At 40.9% G+C, this 19,251-nt stretch overlaps 3 protein-coding genes across 4 annotated transcripts in view; 1 reads left to right on the plus strand and 2 right to left on the minus strand.

The window, feature by feature from the left end:
* Window positions 1–5,340, minus strand: part of coro7 (coronin 7) — a 129,486-nt gene extending 124,146 nt beyond the window's left edge. The window contains exons 1-5 of the mRNA XM_006791431.3: window positions 5,045–5,340; window positions 3,381–3,477; window positions 2,256–2,336; window positions 2,010–2,080; window positions 811–997 (exon numbers count right to left, since the gene is read on the minus strand). Of these exons, the coding sequence (XP_006791494.2) occupies window positions 811–997; window positions 2,010–2,080; window positions 2,256–2,336; window positions 3,381–3,477; window positions 5,045–5,104 (496 nt within the window). The 5' untranslated portion in view covers window positions 5,105–5,340. The remainder of the gene's footprint in view (window positions 1–810; window positions 998–2,009; window positions 2,081–2,255; window positions 2,337–3,380; window positions 3,478–5,044) is intronic.
* Window positions 5,341–5,566: 226 nt separating this feature from the next.
* Window positions 5,567–10,607, plus strand: dnaja3a (DnaJ heat shock protein family (Hsp40) member A3a). 2 transcript variants are annotated; one of them, XM_035908027.2, is made up of 12 exons: window positions 5,567–5,810; window positions 6,804–6,946; window positions 7,033–7,116; window positions 7,220–7,426; window positions 7,566–7,718; window positions 7,803–7,950; window positions 8,552–8,616; window positions 8,732–8,860; window positions 8,952–9,067; window positions 9,151–9,248; window positions 9,411–9,543; window positions 9,796–10,607. In XM_035908027.2, the coding sequence occupies exons 1-11, from the start codon at window positions 5,567–5,569 to the stop codon at window positions 9,527–9,529; spliced, it is 1,506 nt and encodes a 501-aa protein (XP_035763920.2). In that variant the 3' UTR covers window positions 9,530–9,543; window positions 9,796–10,607. The 2 variants fall into 2 exon arrangements, with proteins under 2 accessions (XP_035763920.2, XP_006791496.3); XM_006791433.3 differs by lacking the exon at window positions 9,411–9,543.
* A 1,346-nt stretch (window positions 10,608–11,953) lies between these two features.
* On the minus strand, window positions 11,954–17,564 carry hmox2b (heme oxygenase 2b). Its single transcript, XM_006791429.3, has 7 exons — window positions 17,485–17,564; window positions 16,779–16,928; window positions 15,525–15,640; window positions 15,297–15,414; window positions 14,604–15,095; window positions 14,158–14,281; window positions 11,954–14,069 (listed from the first exon to the last, which is right to left on the minus strand). The coding sequence occupies exons 3-7, from the start codon at window positions 15,590–15,592 to the stop codon at window positions 13,942–13,944; spliced, it is 930 nt and encodes a 309-aa protein (XP_006791492.2). The 5' UTR covers window positions 15,593–15,640; window positions 16,779–16,928; window positions 17,485–17,564; the 3' UTR covers window positions 11,954–13,941.
* Between the last annotated feature and the right edge of the window lie 1,687 nt (window positions 17,565–19,251).

Below are 19,251 nucleotides of genomic sequence, written 5' to 3' on the forward strand. Positions count from 1 at the left end.
AAGTATGAGTGGTTTACACCTTTCACCAGTGTAGGCATATGTAAGAAATTCAAAGCATGGCACGTGTAAGCTGAAGTGCCATAAGTGATCACAGCATAGCTTGTGTGAATTATTTCACCATGACACACACCAAAAAATGAAGGGTGCTCTTGTTAAGACAGTGACACACAAAGTAAAAGTGAAGAGTGAAAAAACAAACAAATAAACACAAGAACCCAAACACACGCTCACTTAGATGCACATTTTCTCATTCAGATCATACTCCTTGACCACACATGGAAAGAAAACTACAAATGAGGGCGATGAAAGACACGGTGGCAGGTTGGATCAGCAGTGAGCAGCAGCAGCCAGGCCAGCTGTCATGGGGGGTGGAGAAGGAGGGACACAGTATATGTGTGTGGGTTGGGGTTTTTTTTTTTGTTTTGTTTTTTTTTTTGGGGGGGGGGGGGGTGAGGCCAGAGGATAGTGATTGTATCCTGAGGCCAGTCCAAGGAGACTGGGGCCAGGATTGCAAACCAAAACATTACCTCTGCTGCTCCAGCACTTAGACAGAGCCACAGGGCTGTAAAACGTAGGCAGTGTCAGTGAGAGAGTCTCCAACACAAAAAAAGGGCAAGCACTTCACTCCACTCCATATATAAACTTTTGTTACACACAGAAACAAAATGCGGCACATTTACTGACAACTAACTGACACAGACTGAAATGTTAAATGTGAAAAACCGCACGGCACATGATGTACGAACAAAGATTTTGAGATTTGTTTCAAATAAAAAAATTAAACTGTGCTCAGCTGCTGGTTGTAGTTACCTGCTAGCGGTGCTTCCTGGCAGTTGGTGTCCCAAATCTGAGCAGACTTAGTGGCGCCAACAGCCAGCAAGCCAGAGGAGGTGGGGTGGAAGAGCACCAGCTCGAGCCTGCCCTGACCTGGCCGCAGGGTCAGCTCTGGACTGCTGGACTGCTCCTGCGCCAGATCACACAAACGCCACAGCTTCACCTGCGCACACGAAAGGACTAAAAATAAAGATAATGGCTCTTTCTCCCTCTTCCTGCCACCTCTGTATCAATTTCAGGGAAAAAACAAACCTTCTTCCCTTTTCTCCCCCTCTCCCTCCTCTTAGCAAAACAAACAATAGGGCTAGATCAGGTGATTCTGAATCCTCCCTTAGTTACACTACAATAGGCCTAAGCTGCTGCGAGGATTCCCATAATGCACTGAGTGTTTCTTCTTCACTCACTCTTTAAATGTGTTTATACATTAATCTGCATTTAATCATTAAGTATTATTATTGTGTGGCTCTCTTCTACAGTGTGTTTTTGTCCTCTCTCCCTCCCCTCACCAACCGGTCATGGCTAGGCTAAGCAACCATAAGACTGCAGAGCTGTGGTTGTCTTGCCTCACAAAGGGAACAAACTGTGTGAAGAAGATCAAAACAGCATGTAATTAAAATATCAAAGTGTAACATCAACCAGGCCGTCAAATGATGTATTTCTCTAAATGTTGAATAATTTGGGGTCTGGGCTCATGTTATGTTTCTAACATCAATATCAGATTACATGAAAATTTATGAAAAAGAGTTTATATAAAGTCTAGTTAAGTCAGGAAAAACACACAATTGAGATCACGTTTCCCAGACATTTTCCCTGCTCAGCACAACCAAGCTGGTGAAACAATATGACGTGCTGGCAAAAGATAAAAGGTGTTTTGCAGATGCGGGGCACTGCAGATCACTTTGGTTCGTGTGTGCGGCAAAAGTTGCATATCTTTACGGGTCTGTGAGGTAAACCGAGCTGCTGAGTATGAAGACACAGGACCCCGCTCAGCACATTCCAGTAAGCTGGGGCACCTGTGGCTGAGAGAAATGAGTCTTCAAAACGTTTAAATAGGAAAAACAATTCAAAGTCCTGGCAGGAATAACAAAGCCTGAGACGATGGAACGTTGGCTTATGAGTATATTTGAACGAAGAACGAACAAGGTCAGAAAGAAGTAGGACACTGAACAGCTCACCGTTTCATCTACTGAGCATGTTGCCAGGAGACTCTCATCAAAAGGAGAGAAGTCCATGTCAGTCACAAGATCTGACAGGAGAGAAGGAAAATTAATTAATAGACATTAGTATACATACATTAGTAAGATATTAGAACCAGGTCATGTGTCTACTTTCACTTCTGAGAAACATCATGCAGATTTCTCATGTGATTTCTGTTTTTAAAGAGTTTAAGAGGCAATCAAAAGGATTAAAATAAAAACTACCAGAATGGCAGGAAATCTGGGTGACAGCCCGCTGGCCGTCTGAGCCTGGTTGGACTGAAGACAGGCCCAGCATGCCTCCACCTGTGGACACGTACAGCAGACAGGAAATGTCAGGAATTATCCTTTCAAAAATTCAAAATGTTTCTTCTAACTGTGTTTGATTTTTAGGTTATGTTATCTTGATATTCTGAACTTGGGTAACAACAGTATAAACATGACTCATACTGTAAAAAGTGGATACTTCTATCTGACAAAGATAAGCCTGAGTAAATTCAAATGTATTTTTAACTTGATGATTTTATTTAAGAAGTGAAAAAAAAAAAATTGATCCAAACCTATCTGGCCCTATTTGAAAAGTAACACCCCACCCTTGTTAAATCATGATTTAACTGTAATTAACCACATTTTTGAAAAGCTGAGTTCAGTTTCAGTAATCAACCCAGGTTGGAAAACCTTACAAAGCCATATCTAAGACGTTGACACGTCAGTGAACCACAATTCCCAGGATTGGCCACCACAATTCCCAGGATTGGCCGGCACATCAAAATTACTTCGAGAGTGCATCGACAACTCATCCGCGTTTGGTGATCAGCTCACACCCAAAAAATGATGATGCAAAGCACACCAGCAGGTCCACCTCTGAACGCCTCAAAAAACTAAATGAAAGGTTTGGAGGAACCCAGTCTTAAACCCGATTGATATCCTTTGGCAAGACCTTAAACGGCTAATTTATGGTCAAACACCCTCCAATGTGGCTGAATAAAACAAAAGGAATCAGCCAAAATTCCTCCACAGTGATGTAAAATACTCATCACCAGTTATTGCAAACACTTGATTGCAGTTCTTGCTGCCAAGGGTGGCACAAACAGTTAGATTCAGTTTGCAGGCAATTACTTTTTTCAGTTACTTTCTCAGACAGGGCTAGGGAGATGATATGAAGAAATCATCATTTTAAAAAAATGTGTTTTGTATTTACTCAGGTATACTTCTTTTTGTATGATCAGAAACATGTAAGTGTGACAAACATGCAAAAAAAAAAATTAAGACATCAGGAAGGGGGCAAATACCTTTTCACAGCACAGTATAAGGGAATGTTACTGTTCTGCCAAACCTTTATAGTCTTACCAGCCTGCTCAGTATTGAAAGCCACCAGCTTGGAACTTGCTTTGATGTGGTTGCCCTGGGAGGCAAAGGAGCCAGCACGGACATTGTTGATCCACTCCTAGTGGAAACGCATGGGTTTAATAATGCACAAGCATAAGTCAATGCAAAAAAGACCACAAACAACCATCTCCTCTTAGTTTCATAATATTAAGCCACACACTGTCACAACCATAAAAAAAAAAAGAAAAAGAAAGCAAACGCTGCAATAAACAGGAAGGATCTGACAGAGAGCACACACACATACACGCATGAGTGGGAAGGAAGTGGAAGTCCTCCCTGCTTTGCACAGCAGAGAACTCTTAAAACGCTTTCATAACATTAACAAGGCAAGAGCAGCTAGAGGAAAGTGTGTCTGTACAACATGCTCCAGTAAGTACTGCTGCGCTGCTATTCAGGAAACTAAGAGCAATCCTGATGGTCATTCAGCCGCTAAAGGGCACTTTGACAGCTCCAACAGCCTTGCAGAAGAGATGTATTGCTGCTCTGTTCATTCATTTCAAAGCACTCTTTGCATTTATCGCAACAAGACTAGACATGTTTGTGTCAAAAGCGAGGTAGACAACAAATGCAAATACATCACAATAGAGGCCGTTTCAATCCCAAACAAAATCCCAACATACGACTTAATTTAAATTCCTCCATCTAAACCACATATAATGCTGATTATTACAATAACTGAGTCTATAAAACTTCTAGTTATATCATCTGAAAGACAACTTTATGTTCACTGGTCACTTTCTTTCACTACCTTTTTTAAATTCCTCTGCAGGCCTATGATTTGAAGTAGCTTTGACATAAAATTGCTTTCTTTTCTCATTCTATCCACATAAGCCTGCATCGCCTCCTGACCAACATTTCACCCCTGCACTGAGTATAAAATGTCAGCACACAGACACATGACTTCCCATTAAATCTGCTCTCCGGTGCAAAGGGCTAGTTTAACATTCACAAGAGCAAAGCACCACCTGCTGTCTTAAACCCCAAGCACAGATTTGGAGAGATGCCGCTGTTTCTGTGCATGCCAAGGATTGCCTCTGCTTTAAAATAAATTTAAAAAAAGCTGGGGATTACATTATGATATACACCTCACAAAGCAGAGCTTTAGGCGTTTAAAGTTGAGAAAAAAATCCAGATTTGTATGCAAGACACTGCAGTCCAGTCCAGACATGTCAACAATTGCAATCTGCAGGACTACTATCACTGAAAAAGAGGCAACTGTTGTAGTTATATGGTAGTTATATTATTATTATTATTATTTTCCTTTCCCAGTGGGGAAATTTTATATTTTTCCCATTGGCTGAAAATAGGAGCAATCAAAACCATGTAATACTGCAGCAAAGAGCTAATAAGCGATTTTAACACAAGTATGGTGATGTGCATCACCACAGCATCCTTTCACGGCTGACAGCAGTGTGCAACCACAATGATTTCAGTCTTCACTAAGAGCACACAGAACACTTGCATCTCCTGCTCTGAATACTGTGCAGATTTCCAGATGCAGGAAGTTCAACATCCCTTGCAAACACGCAGGCGTTCCCCACAAAAGAGCACACCACAGAGCTAATTACCAACGCTAACGCTAGCTAGCAAATCTGCACCTATTCTGTCGCTCGCAAGCTACTCACATCTTTCTTGGCAATTTTCGGAGTGGTGTTTTTGAATTTGGAGGTCTTAAAGCGATTCATGCTGCCCTCTTAAACTGACTTTCGTGCCTTCCGGGTGTCTGTGTCGAGGTGGCTGGTACTCGGCAAAGGAGGGTTCCTTCTACAGCTGACAGTTCAGCCTTGCCGCTTAAGTGTTCGCTCGCTTTGCTCCACGGAGCTGTCCGATAGGGCGGGAGATTTGTTTCTGGATGTGTTGCTGTCTTCACGCGCTACGCCGTGTTGCAAAAGGTGTGCATCGTCTTTCGTGTGTCACTTGTTATGTTCGATATACAGAGGAAAGTCAGGGGGAATTGAATAATTTTAGCCGGTCGTGATTTATATGATGTGACTTCTTAAGCAGAATTTATTTAAAAAAAGAAAAGGTGATTTAAGTTAAATTTTCAAAGCTCATGTTTTCTTGAGAGAGTGACATCTCGGATTAAACAGAATATCTTTGGGGGGGGGGGGGGGGGGTTAGTGGGTGACGCCCACTGTTTCCCGAACATGCGCAGAGCGTCTGGAGCGGCGGCCAGTGTAGCAATGATGGCGTCCTCGGCTGCTCGTTGCTCCTCACGTTGGATTACAGTCGCCGTGTCTTCAGGACAGCGGAGAGCTGTCAGTGCTATTGTGTGTTCTGGGCATGGAGAAGTCCGGAGTTTCTCTACACTGGGGGCCGAAAAACTGTGGCGCGGTGGGAGCCTGGTGTGTGGCGGAGTGGGGAAAGCGGTGACATTGAGAGGGCTGTCAGGTGAGAGCTGTGTTAGCCATATGGTAGTAGCCTAAGCTAGGCTAGGCTATTCTAGGCTAATTGTTTTGTAATTGAAGTTCACTCGAATGACGCAGGGTAAAACAGCTAAATAAAAGTGCCCTCATGACGGCTCAAGCAGACACTGAAAAAGAGACGAGCTTGGAGACCGGCGCATTTTTATGATGCACTCTCAAAGTTGATCAAATGTGATGCAGTCAGTCTTGCATACTTTGCAGCCATTAAGTTCAGTTTGCAGGAGGCCGATGCCGGTGTTACATTTTGCTGTCAGATTGTAGACTTTGGCCTGGTCAGTAACTTAACACTAACATTAGACCCGTCAGTTTGACTAATTCACATGCTCCACATTTGGAGGGGGCTTTAGGGATCTGTGTTGTTTCTAGAATCTTCTGTCAGTTAGGGTTAGTCTAAGTATGCTTTCTATTCATGTCTTTTAGCATTATTTGTCACCTACACTTGCTAACTAACCGCAGAAAACAATGTTAAACACACTAATTAGTGACACAGTTACACAAACACCTACAGAAATATCCACAGCTTACTTGCATTTTTATTCCGCATCTTATTTTTCAAGAATTGTGTTATTGGAATAATCCCACAGAGGAAACCATCTAACATGATCCACAATACTTCTTGTACAGTGATTTGTGGACAGATGAGCCACAGCTTGAACTTTTTTGTTAAAAATGCACCACTACATTTGGAGAAACATCTCATTTATCCACACATACCTCTTAGGATCACAGTGGGGCTACAGCCTATCCCACCTACACCCTGGACAGATTGTCAGTCCATCACAGAGCTAACGGAGAGACAAACAACCACACATTCTCAGATCCACACTCTAGTGTTATTTGGTTGTAGATGCATCCAAGTATTACATTAAAACTGTCCTCCATCTGGCATCTTTTACTTGTCTGCATTTCTCTTTAAATGTCTTGAAACTGTACTCACACCTTTCACCCTGCTGAACAGTTCCAGGCCTCAAACCACCAAACGCTGTCTACACTCAGTCCTTTCACACAAGTGCCCCTGTCAGCAGCAAACAGGACTTTTACCAGGTTCTTGGGGTACCTCGCACAGCAACACAGAAGGAGATCAAGAAAGCCTACTACCAGGTCTGTTCCTGCCTGAGATGCAGCTTGCACTGAGCACAGTAGTGTTTGCAGTAGCTGACTGTGTGTTCATGTTTGCTGTCCCTCAGATGGCTAAAAAGTATCACCCTGACACCAACAAAGATGACCCACAAGCCAAGGAAAAATTTGCTCAGCTGGCTGAAGCTTATGAGGTTTGGTTTTGGGCATTAATTCTGCTCTAGATTTGCTTTGCTCATTGAAACCTATGAAACATCTCCAGGTTTTACCATTATTACCTTACTTTGTTCTTCATAGGTTCTTAGTGATGAAGTGAAGAGGAAGCAGTATGATACATATGGCACAGCGGGCTTTGATGCAGGTCAGGCGGGTAGAGGGCAGCATTACTGGAGTGGACAGGCCAGCAATGTGGATCCAGAGGAGCTCTTCCGCAAAATCTTTGGAGAATTCTCTGGAGGCCGCGGCTTTGGAGACTTCGGCGCCATATTTGATCAGCCACAGGAGGTTAGAGGGATATTGTGAAATAGGGTGAAGTGAAGACGAGCAGTTCCTCAGCTGATTCTAATTGAAACAGTTTTATTTTATCAATCAGAATGTCCTCTTCTTACATGTTTTGTTTGTTTGTTTTGCCTCCCACTCATAGTACATTATGGAGCTGACATTTACTCAGGCAGCAAAGGGAGTCAACAAAGAGATGTCAGTTAACATCGAAACAGCCTGCCAGCGCTGTGATGGTAAAGGCCACGAGCCAGGCACTAAGGTGCAACACTGCCACAACTGCAATGGTTCTGGCATGGTAAGAGCTCCAACAATGAGTTCATCTCGTTTCTATCTCTTTTTTTTCCAATGTGTTATTAAACATTAATTTTCCCCGCTATAGGAAACAGTAAATACTGGCCCATTTGTGATGCGTTCCACATGTCGGCGCTGCGGTGGCAAAGGCACGGTCATTTCCACCCCCTGCCACTCTTGTCGTGGCACGGGACAAACCAAACAGAAGAAGACAGTGATGGTTCCTGTGCCTGCAGGTCAGTCACACTCAAGTCTGTTTATCTGACTACTGTTTACACGCTGCAAATACCTCAAGGATATGTTTGCATTCATTTTTAATGAGCAGGACCATGTGCCAAAGCAAGCTTTGCTATAGGCTGTTTCACAAAGTTATTGAAACATTGCCTAAAAGGGCAGCTTCACTGATGACCATTGAGTAAAAGATAGTTTAATCACTCAGAATTTGAAAGAAGGCAAAGATAAAAATTACTCTTAACTAGTTAAATACATAATGTGACTCGAGTAATGTAATCAGGGTTATTTCGGCCCCTTTTTTGTCCGTATAGTTGTGCATATTAAATGGTCTTGTGCCAGAAAGTTAATTAGCTCTCTCCTAAATGTATAATTAAATAGTTGTAGGCTGGAGGATAGTTTATCTCTGTGTTGAGGTGTTTAGTCTAGAAAAACAAAATAGACATTTAATCTTAAAAATTTAAAGTATAAATTTAAGTGATATCTTCTCCCTGTACCTTTTAAAGCCTGCTGGTGTTGATCTTAATGGGATTATTCTTTGAGATGGATCGTTCCACTGTTCAAATTAAAAGTCGTTTTATTTAATACTACATATATGCCCTGCAGGAGTGGAGGATGGTCAGACCGTGAGAATGCCGGTTGGAAAGAAGGAGATCTTCATCACATTTAGGGTGGGTATTTGTTGCGCATCAGTTGCTGCTATTTAATGCTAATCTCATAGCCAGACTTTCCAGAAGGGTTTCCTTCTGAGCCTCTTTAATGGGACTGTTGTGTGATTGTGACCAGGTCCAAAAAAGTCCCATATTCAGGAGGGACGGCGCAGACATCCACTCTGACCTTTACGTATCCGTGGCGCAAGCCATCCTGGGCGGCACAGCGAGAACACAGGGCCTATATGAAACTCTGAATTTATCTGTAAGTAGAAACTCTTTGTACCCGAATAACAACAATTTTGGGCAACATTTCAAACACATTCAGTGTAACAATTGACTGGATTTGTCTTTAGATCCCTGCAGGCATCCAGACAGACCAGAGGATCCGCCTGTCAGGGAAGGGAATTGCTCGAGTCAGTGGCTATGGCTTTGGAGATCACTACATCCACGTCAAAATTAAAATACCCAAGTAAGACTGCACTGACATCCTTGCAGTGTAATTTAAAAATGTATTAAATCACAATAAAGCTAAAACCTTGTTTTCCTGTACAGGAATCTCACAGATAGACAAAGAGCTCTGTTGATGAGCTACGCTGAGGATGAGACGGACATAGAGGGGACGGTAAACGGTGTCACTGCCACCACCACAGGTACACAGACAGCTTCATCTGGTTTCCTACTTTTTTCATTACCTACTTCTACCTTCTTCTGTGTTTTTTGCTGTGTACTTCTGGTCCACTGAAATAAGATTGAGGAAAGGATTTTCTGCCTAGTTGATAAACCTGGCTGATGGAGTATCAATCTCTGTCCAGGTGGGGGCAGCAGTGGTAGGCGGTCTGAGGCAGGGCAAAGAAAACATGACAACAAGGCAGAGTTGAATCAACAAGTTGGCTTCTTCTCCAAATTAAGGAAATTATTCAGTTCTTCCTGACAGCCACAAACCAGGTAGGACTGGTTACTGATTTATGTTCATCTCCCACTGAACTTTTTCTTGTGCTGTTGTTCACAAACAGTAAACTTTTTTTTTAATATAATTTTTTAATACTTTGTTATCTGGTTTGTGGCTGTCGCATAAGAACACAGTGCATTTAGCCAGTTTAGGGATGTATCAGGTGTCTGCTCTTTATCTTTTCAATTTGGCTGTTTTTCTTGTTGTCTTAAGTTCTTTTTTTGTTTGTTTTTTGCTTCCTTTTCAAGGTAAAAGATCTTCCATGAACTGAGAGCCTCCATCAGTGTGTCAGAAGACAAGTATGAGGACAACGGAAAGAGGAATACTGGGATTTGGACAACTGTAGTTCTGAATGGAGTATTACAGACCTACCTACCCAGCCCTGTATCAAAAACCAAGAAGATTATGCACTTTGTACCTCTGCCAAAGTGGATCCTGGAACAAGAGACCAGTCCCCTCTCTGTCGAGCATCCATAGAAGCAATGGTGATAGCAAACACTTGTAATTTCTAATTTCAATGTTGATTTTCTATTCTTTATCAGAAGAGATAACAGCATCCACATGCGCACAAATAAGTTATTGTATCCACAAAGAGTTTAGGTGCAGTCTAAAGTTTTATGCAGGGTTAAACAATCCTGTTATTAATCTTTCAGTTCTGTATGCATCAGTTGTGTTTTCATGCTTGGGCTTCTCCGCTTCCTCAGCGCTGCCAGACCTGACAGGATAAACATCAAAATAAAGTTTGCTGTGGTGGGCTGGAGGTGTGTCAACAGTGGAAAGTAAAAGTCTCAGAATTATCATAGAAGCTCGAACTGTGGAAAGTCAGACTTTCCTGAACTGTGAAAACTGATTTATTCTGATCTGTCATGTTGCATTATGAGAGAGAAATTGATTTTTAACCCTCAACCACAGTCCACATGTACATAAACAGCTGTAGAGCATACATTAAAGCATCAATGTGCTAAATAGAAGAGAGATACTGTACAGCTCTAATAAAGCTAGGCCCCAGAAAAAAACTTTTATGTAAAGTACAGAAAAAATAAAGTTCACAATGCTTTGACTCTGTCTGCACCTTAATGTTTAACATGTCTTTGTATATGCACTGATCACTTCATTAGGTACACCTGTAAACACAGATGCATTACAGCTCCGGCACTTTTACATTTTCACTTTTTGTTGACATTGTCATCTTTTTATTGTGTGGAGGGCATTTGTCAGAGGCAAGATTTAGGAAAGTCAGCACAGGTATTAACAGCACAGCTACTACATAGCCGTAAGAAATTGGTAAAAATTTTAGATAATATTATAACCTAAGAGAAACTAACACTAAAGAGAGTTCCTCTGTTTTTCAAGTTCATTTTTTTCCCCCTGAAAGTCTAGTTTTTATATTGTTTTTCAGATCTAGTTTTAATTTTGCCTCATACCCCCTCAGGGATGGAATTTGTGTGATTCTCAAGCTCTGGTCCTCTACAGGCAGATGAAAGGCTTCGTGTTGTTGATTTTAGGGTTGACTAATCTTCTATAATAACCCTGTGAAATTGCAAATATCTCATCAAATCAATCTCTATCCTTCAATGATAATACTGTATGGTTCAAAAACAAAGACAACAGCTGGGTACCAAAACACTATTACTGCTGGAGAGACACACACACACTTTAAGCAGGATGAGAAAGAAGATCCTGCAGAGCCGGTGTTCCATGGAGATGAAGGATTTAGTGTGTGTAATCAGCCAAAACTGTAGAAATTCACTTTTTTCTGACTCTTTATACCCTTTTTTAGTCTTATGTATGAGTAATCAGCTCATTCACTTTGTTTTATGTGTAAATGAGTAAACTCATTCCCACACAAAGTGTCTACATTACCCTGTGGAACAAAAAGGTGATGAGAGAAAATAAAGGAGCATCTCTCAAAGGTGTGCCTACATTAAACTTTAATTCAAAATCCAAACAGGCAGGTGAACCCTCCATCTGTTTTCTCTCGTTTTGTGGAGTGATGGTACAATGAGTAACATAACCTGGCACCTACAATTCATCTCCTCTGGTAGAACATGTTCTCTCAAGTAGTTTTTGAAGGACATTTTAACTCCCTTCTTTTCCTTTGAAGCGATTACTCAGCAGGATTAATACAGGCAGGCACAATAAGCACAACCAGAGTTGCACTTTGGATTAGGCAGAATGCATTTGGTTATATTTACAATGTAGGTAAGTTCATAGAGGCTTAATTAAATTTGTGGAATACTGAACACAAGTGCCAGTTTTGATATCAGAATTCTGGGGATTATCAAAGCTGTTATTAGACCTATAGGTGACAATGAATGCATACAACAAATCCATCTAATGTTTTACCCAAAACCGTATAATTACTGTAGCTGTATGATAGAAAAGGCAAACAAACAAAGGAGCAAATATGAGTCAAAAAGAATTTGTTTTATTTCTTCATGAAAACAAAAAATGTCTTTTTTCATTACTGAAAGCATAACATACAGTTTTTCCCCACTCTCATACAAAGAGATTACTCTAGCCAGTTACTAGTAAAGCTCCAGTTAGATACAGATAAGGATTAAGAGCAGAGTCAATGAAAATGCAAGAAAATCAGAAATACACGACTCAGGCAATCACTCCACACACTTTAAGTTTAATCTATGGTAATAGGTCCAAAACTACTGAGTCATTTTGACACTAGCATTATAAAATGGTATTACATGGAAACTACAGGAGCGTATCAGCCTATCCCTGTATTTGTCCTCCATATATGATGCATAAAGCCATCTGTCATCAAAAAATACTGCACATCCACTTATGTAATGAACGTGCTGGATAAACTTTGTTATCAGCAAGTTGTTGTTTTTTGGTTCTCTGTGCCTCAACTGCTTTAAGTTAAAAAATACCGTTACCGTGTTAGGATAAAGATTATACTTCAACCACAAAATACATACAGTACATACTTCTCTGTGCTTAAAAAAACAAAACAAAATAAAACTCAATATAGGTGATCATCCCACTTTGTAGATTCACAACCCATACTGATGCATTCAGAACGAATGGATACATAAATAAGTGCTGAGCTGCTGAAGGTATTCTCACACAAATTCATCTCATGAAAGAATGTGGATGAAGCGTCATTAGTACAAAAATACAATCTTCCTCTTAAAACAGCCGCACGCACCTCTGTCCTAATATAGGCTCCCGTTTGCCAGTAAAGCTGAATTATTACAGTGAATTATACATATTGGATAGTTAAGCTCTGCAATCAAACCAACAGGCAGGTTTGTTTGGTTTTTTGAACAAATACAAGGTGCACTGTCACATAATTCTGAAAACAGAGAAATTATACAAGTGAACATGCACCAGGAGAGATTAAAATATCCTGTATATGTTATTAGTATGTGAAGACTGATTATTAATCAAGCTTTTAACTGCTATCGCCCGTCTCAAAGAACAAACCTTTTGGAAATATTTGAAGCTGAAGCTTAATGGGTTAATGAAATTTGGGTTTTCCATTAACTTTGCAACTGAATTACTGTGAAGAAATAAAGATAATTATATACGAGGAGTCAAAGTTTACACTTCCAAATAATCTTCTTACTAAAGGCTTCAGTAGAAATCTAAAGTGCACAGCGAACTTTACTAATCACACAATTAACTCACTCTATGTTTAATTTATTATTAAGGAATAAATACTAAACAGCCAGATACAGTTGTGGGATGAAATAAATGTCACTTCAGTAAGAAAATAGGAGATCTACATGAGGTCTCGAGATACGACCAATTGCAACTGGAAGGACACAGATTGGAGGGATAGTGCAGGAGGAGGTAGAGAATTTAAAAGATGAATAAATCTAGCGTGATGGATGGAATTATATTGGTCCTATAGATCAGCGGTCCCCAACCCCCGGGCCTCGGACCGGTAGCGGTCCGTGAGTCGTTTGGTACCGGGCCACGAGAGTTGAGGCTCAGGTGTGAAATGTATGGTTTTCAGGGTTTTTATTGGTTTTCAGTGTTATTTTGTTATCGTTTTGATGTCAACTCTGTTTTCCTGGGTCTTTTCACGTGTGTTATGAATAAATCTTATTTTTCGGTACTGGTACTAGTTTTATTTTGTTGTATTTATCCGCGACACATTAAAGGCCGGTCCGTGAAAAATATTGTCGGGCATAAACCGGTCCGTGGCGCAAAAAAGGTTGGAGACCGCTGCTATAGATCATTTTGCTTGAATTTAACTGTTCCATATTTTTATAAGCTTACATTATTATGCAATATGTAACAATAAATAAACTTGGACCACAAGCTATGACACGGTCCACATCTCGTGGAAAGATCTCAGTGTCCTTTACTGTCCTTCCTATTACAGTCCTCTTTTCACACAGCAGCAGAGTGGCAGACGGAGCGACAGATCACATCAGATACCACGCAACCAGTCCAGCCAAGGCAGCAAACCAAGTAGCAAACAGGACCTGTCCTGTCGGGTGTCTGAGAGCAGCCATGGCCAGCTGACGGACGTATGCTGTTCCACCTGATGCCGCTGTGACACAAAGGAGGTCCGGACACAAGCTTAGATAGTGACAAGAAATGGTATCACTTACATATATTTACAAAGGCAGTACACTTACCCATTTTGGCATTGTAATAGGGACATTTGCTGATGTCTCCACCCATTGCTCCATGAACGGGCATGCCAGCATCTAAAACATCCTCCTGGATGGTTTTGCCGATCTCTTCTAACTCCTCAAACACCTGCCAGAACGAACGTGAAGCATGTGAGGTTGAAATATGAAGTCTACAATTTGTTGCTGGATAACACAGATAGATGAAACATCTATGAGTAATTCAAATACTTGGAAAGAGCAAAACTCATAAGGTTGATGGCTGGATCCCCGATTTATTACACTACTGAAACAGAAGAACACCTTGCCCGTCCACCACCAATGGTGCTTGAATGCGTTTGTGTATAAACAGGTGAACTGGAGACACACTTGTTCAACAACTGAGGTTTAAGACTTCTATCAGAAAACTCCACAAAGTGGAAAACAACCGCACCTTCTGCTTGGCCTCTCACCTCAATGTTGAACAGAAAAGCCTTCACAGCCTCATCCACCAGTCTCTTCTTTGTTTCCATGTCCAGTTCCAGCTCATTCATCCGACTTCGATACAGCTGCTTGAATGCTTTGGCGCTATGGATGGCATCGAACTGGTAGAACTCTAAGCCCTCTCCTGTGGGCGGCAGCTTCAAGGCTCTCTGTGCCACCTTCTTCAGCACCTGCCCACCAGATAGGTCCCCCATGTAGCGAGTGTAGGCATGTGCAACCAGCAACACTGGGTCCTCCTGCCCTACTTGATGGATGCGGTCCACATATTGTTGGGTGGCCTTTGAGCAGCTTGCGTGGCTCTTCCATTCTGGACCGTAAAAGTATTCGAGGTCACGGGCCAGAGCTTCGTGGCGATGCAGCTCAGCGGGAAAATAAAGAGGAGCAAAATGGGGGTGATCCTTGTTTCTTTCAATCTCCTCCTCCAGGGCCGTGTAAGTGTAGTAAAGCGCCACCGCACCAAGCTTTGGGAAACAAACATGAAAAGTTGGTGTAAAAGACACTTTTTCTGCCCTTCTTCAAGCACAAGTGTAACATGAGCTGTCTGCTTTGTGTTCTTGTTTCCACCAGTTTTCTATAACACATTTATTTGCAGGCTTTGCTTTGTGAAGTAGTCTTCTATATAAAAAAAAAGGACGTCATCTACCTTTTTTCTTGACACTCACCTTGAAGAGCTCTTTGCGGATGCGACCCCTGAGGAAATCTTTCACAAACTGAGTGTTCTCAGCCTTTTCGTGAATCTGCTTGGTCCCTGCTGCCAGCATCTCAGACAGATCCTCTGGCCTGGAGAAAGAAAGGAAGTTTGGTTTGTTGCGTATGTGACAAAACCGAAGCAGGATTATTAATTTCAAATCTTATTAACACAGCTACTATGTTACTGGAAGCAGCTTTACCTGAGGGTCTTTTCTTTCTGCTCATTCACAGGCCCTGCACCATTGGACACATTCCCTGCTGTCTCCATCTTCTCCAGTGACTTAGAGATATGATGTTTCCTGACACCTACTTAACCCTAAAAAATCAGAACAAAGCATTTAACAAGCAGTATAGTCACATTAAAAAGTATTATCATGCTCCATAATTTTTAATCTATATGCTGTCAAGGTAGAGTGCTGATTTTAAGATAATTAAAAGAAGCCGTACAGCTGCATTGCTCACTGCGGCACTCGAGATCCAAACAAAATTAATAGCGTACAAGAGCTAAAAGGACATTCAGAAACACATCCTCTGCCAAGAAAAATGTTCTGTCTCACTATCCTGAATAAAAATGTCATGCACTGTCTCTCAACAAAGCAACTTCAAATCAAACCTGGTAGTTTCTGTACCTTCCTGCTGACAGATGCTTTTTTTCCCTTTTGTCATCTATCTCACAATATTAAATAAAAAAAACAAAATTAAAAAAGGAGGTAGAGCAAGTAATCTACTAATCAGAGGGTTGGTGGTTTGATCCCTGGCTGCTCCAGTATTAATGCCAAGTATCGTCAGGGAAGATACTAACCCTAAGTTTCTCGTATAAATATGCATGAATGTTAGACAGAAAGCACTTCAGTAGAAAAAGCATAGAAAAAAGTGCCTGTATGAACAGGTGAATGAGGCAAGTTGTATAAAGTGCTTTGAGTGCTCAGGTAGAATAGAAAAGCGCTGTACATCCATTTGCTATTTACCATCTTGGGAGCAGAGCGACATTTTTTCCATATGGATCATTACATGACAACTGACATAACCAAATTTAAGAACATTTCCCAGCCTGACCACCTCTGACTGCCCTGAAGCTCGAGAAGTAGTTACACTATGTCATTCTAATTTATAGGCCAAATATCTACTACTGTGACTTCAGGAATAAATAATTCTATCATCAGGGGAAGTTTTTCAAGGAAATTGGAGATCATCAGGCTGGATGCTCTGGGTCAGCTGACAAAGAATGAGCCCAATACATTACACTATTAAAAGCAGTTTACCTAGATTAGTGGTTAAGAGTCCACAAAACCTAACTTACAATAAAGTGTTTGTAATAATCATATCAGGTCCATAATCATAAAACTAAGTCTGTTTATGGTGTTTGACTTACTGTCAAATACTACCGACATCAAAACATAAATATCCCTTGGATATTTAGACGTACATTAAATAACAGCAGAATTAACTCTTACCCAAGATGACACAGAGGTTAATCAGGAAACAAGTGAAGCTAATAACCTCTTCACAGTGGTTGTCGTCCCTGAGGTAATGGTGATGGAGGTCAAAGAAATAAAGCCTTTTGCCACTTAAATCCAGCGGCTTTAAGCCTCTGACCTGATTTACTGTAAGAAAAAAAAAAAAGAAAAGAAAGATAAGACAGGGTCAGAGTGAAAACTGATACAGTACAGACGGGCAAGTGCTGGCTTTGTTTACAGAGATAAGCAGCATCCAGGCAGGTGTGACCTAAATCAATGCAGCCAAACAAAAAGCAGCTCAAACAACACAGCACAGGCCTTCTGGCATTTACCGGGAGACTCCAATCATAACTCGCACAATGAGCAAGCAAGTGCCATACGAGGAGAGCCTCGTAAGTGATTTAAATCAGCTGAATCCCTCCAATCACAGATCATGTTGTGAAACCACCTTTTATCATCACACGAAGGTTAAACCCGAGAGCTCGTCCTCTAGCTTCCCACAGTGGGAGCATCACTTTAACAACCACAGCTAACTTTACTGAACAACGCTAGCCAAGTTAGCTGTAAGCTAGCTAACATAACATTTCCACAAAATACGCTTAAGGTTTGAGAAATCAGCGGTTTGCCACACACCAGGGGGCCACGTCTCTGTTCGCTCATAAAATGTAATTAAATAATGCTAAATTACAATGCCACAACAAACCTTCTCTGCACCGTAATAAGCTGCCTACAGCTACAAAATTACCCGGCGGAGGTCCAGAGCGAAACTACGTTTAACTCCGCCCCTTCGATGATCACATGATACTCTACAGGATGTTCTAAGATTTGTAGTTCTCGCACAGGACTACAGAAAAAAAAAACTATCCAGAAAAAAATCCGTATCTTCATAGTATTAGGCTTTTCGTCACAGCGAAAGGGCTACTGAAAAAACTATTAAACTTGGCTATCTATAATAAAAGATGTAGCTGAATAATGAAGAATTTCAACTAAATCATAGATTTCAAATAGCTAGTCCTGTCGAACTATCTGTTTATTACTCCAATAATTGAGAAATTCACGTAACTATGGAGAAAAGGGCAGTAGTATGTCACAATAGGGATAATAAGATAGGATAAACTTTATCCCAAACAAACACAGAATACAAGCTTAATAAAACAGACTATGACATGACCAAACAATAACTAACCTGGAATGAAAATAAATACTTTTAAAAAAGTGAACTGAAATAGAAATCCATCCATCCATTTGCTTTCTTCGACTTATCCACTTCAGGTGCATTGAGGGCTGGGGACTATCCAAGCAGTTGCAGGGCAAGAGCCAGGGTACATTCAGGACAGGTTGTCAGTCTGGTGTAGGTGGGGGAAAAAGCATGAAATAATAATGTACAGCTAAGTAAAACATGTCAAAGATAAGAATTTAAACTAGCTTACTGACTGTAGTAAAGCAAAAATCAGAGGACATACAGTGGGTAAGTGTACGAGTGTAAGGTGTTCTGACAGCACAGTCTTGAAATAAACTGTTAGCATGAGGTGATGCTTTGCCAGACAGATGTGTTAACTGTAGAGAGCTATTGCGTGAGGTATGAAAGATTTACTGTCAGAGCTGAATCAGTCTGTTAGACAAGTGCTCTGCTGCTGTCCAGTAAGTGATGCGGAAAGTGGTCAGAATAACAGCAGATCCCAGAGCCAGCCTGATCATCCTGTAGGTGTCACCAGGATAGAAAATCTCCAACATTTTGCTGCAAATGTTGAAGATATAGATTCATCAGAAGGCAATCTCCAGCAGCTGGCAAAATCATTGTTCATACTATTCCTCAAGGAAATTTTTTTTATGGTAATGAATACCAAACATGCTGGTTTGCATGTCATTTCACATTAGGGATCATCTTTTCTACAGCTAGATATAGTATGTGACACATCACAAGTCCTAAATTACAGAAATTGGAACCTAGAGAGAAAACCAAGACCAAATCAAAAGGCTACAAGAGAATAACCACAAGATGGCCTTCATACCAAATAAATGCAATGGTTTGTCAACAATTACTGCTGTTACTGTTCCTTTGGGAATAATAAAAGATAAAGTAGTCCATCAAGTTTTAATGGATACTCATTTTAATACATTTTAAATTGCAGCACCAGTTGCAAATCAGGACGTGATTTTACTAAAACCATCTGTAGCTCTCTATCAGGCCATAATGAAGTAATTGCAAGTTACATAATCTGATAAAACCATCACTGGGTTTGACAGCAATTATCCTTGTAATGGCATTGTTTATGGCAGTGTTTTTAAATCATCTCATCAGCTGGTGTTCAGTGATGTGCCCATTTTAACCAAGCTGTTCTCTAGTTTCACAGGACTTGCTGCACAATATCCACTAATCTGACGTGGGAACAATTCAATGTTCTTTCTTGTTGGCGCTTCAGGTGATGCACCTATGAATTCAAGGCTTTTAAATAAAACACTGGCCTCA

Source organism: Neolamprologus brichardi, chromosome 4 (assembly GCF_056152115.1).
Source record: "Neolamprologus brichardi isolate AB-2024 chromosome 4, ASM5615211v1, whole genome shotgun sequence".
In the NCBI taxonomy this organism is placed as follows: Eukaryota; Metazoa; Chordata; class Actinopteri; order Cichliformes; family Cichlidae; genus Neolamprologus; species Neolamprologus brichardi.

Excerpts from the sequence above, each read along its gene's own strand:
- dnaja3a (XM_035908027.2), top strand. The coding sequence starts at position 5,567 with ATGCGCAGAGCGTCTGGAGCGGCGGCCAGTGTAGCAATGATGGCGTCC. Across the intron at positions 6,947-7,032 it reads TCAAGAAAGCCTACTACCAG|ATGGCTAAAAAGTATCACCC; the intron begins GTCTGTTCCTGC and ends GCTGTCCCTCAG. Across the intron at positions 9,249-9,410 it reads TGTCACTGCCACCACCACAG|GTGGGGGCAGCAGTGGTAGG; the intron begins GTACACAGACAG and ends ATCTCTGTCCAG.
- hmox2b (XM_006791429.3), bottom strand. The coding sequence starts at position 15,592 with ATGGAGACAGCAGGGAATGTGTCCAATGGTGCAGGGCCTGTGAATGAG. Across the intron at positions 15,415-15,524 it reads CAGAAAGAAAAGACCCTCAG|GCCAGAGGATCTGTCTGAGA; the intron begins GTAAAGCTGCTT and ends TTCTTTCTCCAG. Across the intron at positions 15,096-15,296 it reads TCCGCAAAGAGCTCTTCAAG|CTTGGTGCGGTGGCGCTTTA; the intron begins GTGAGTGTCAAG and ends TGTTTCCCAAAG.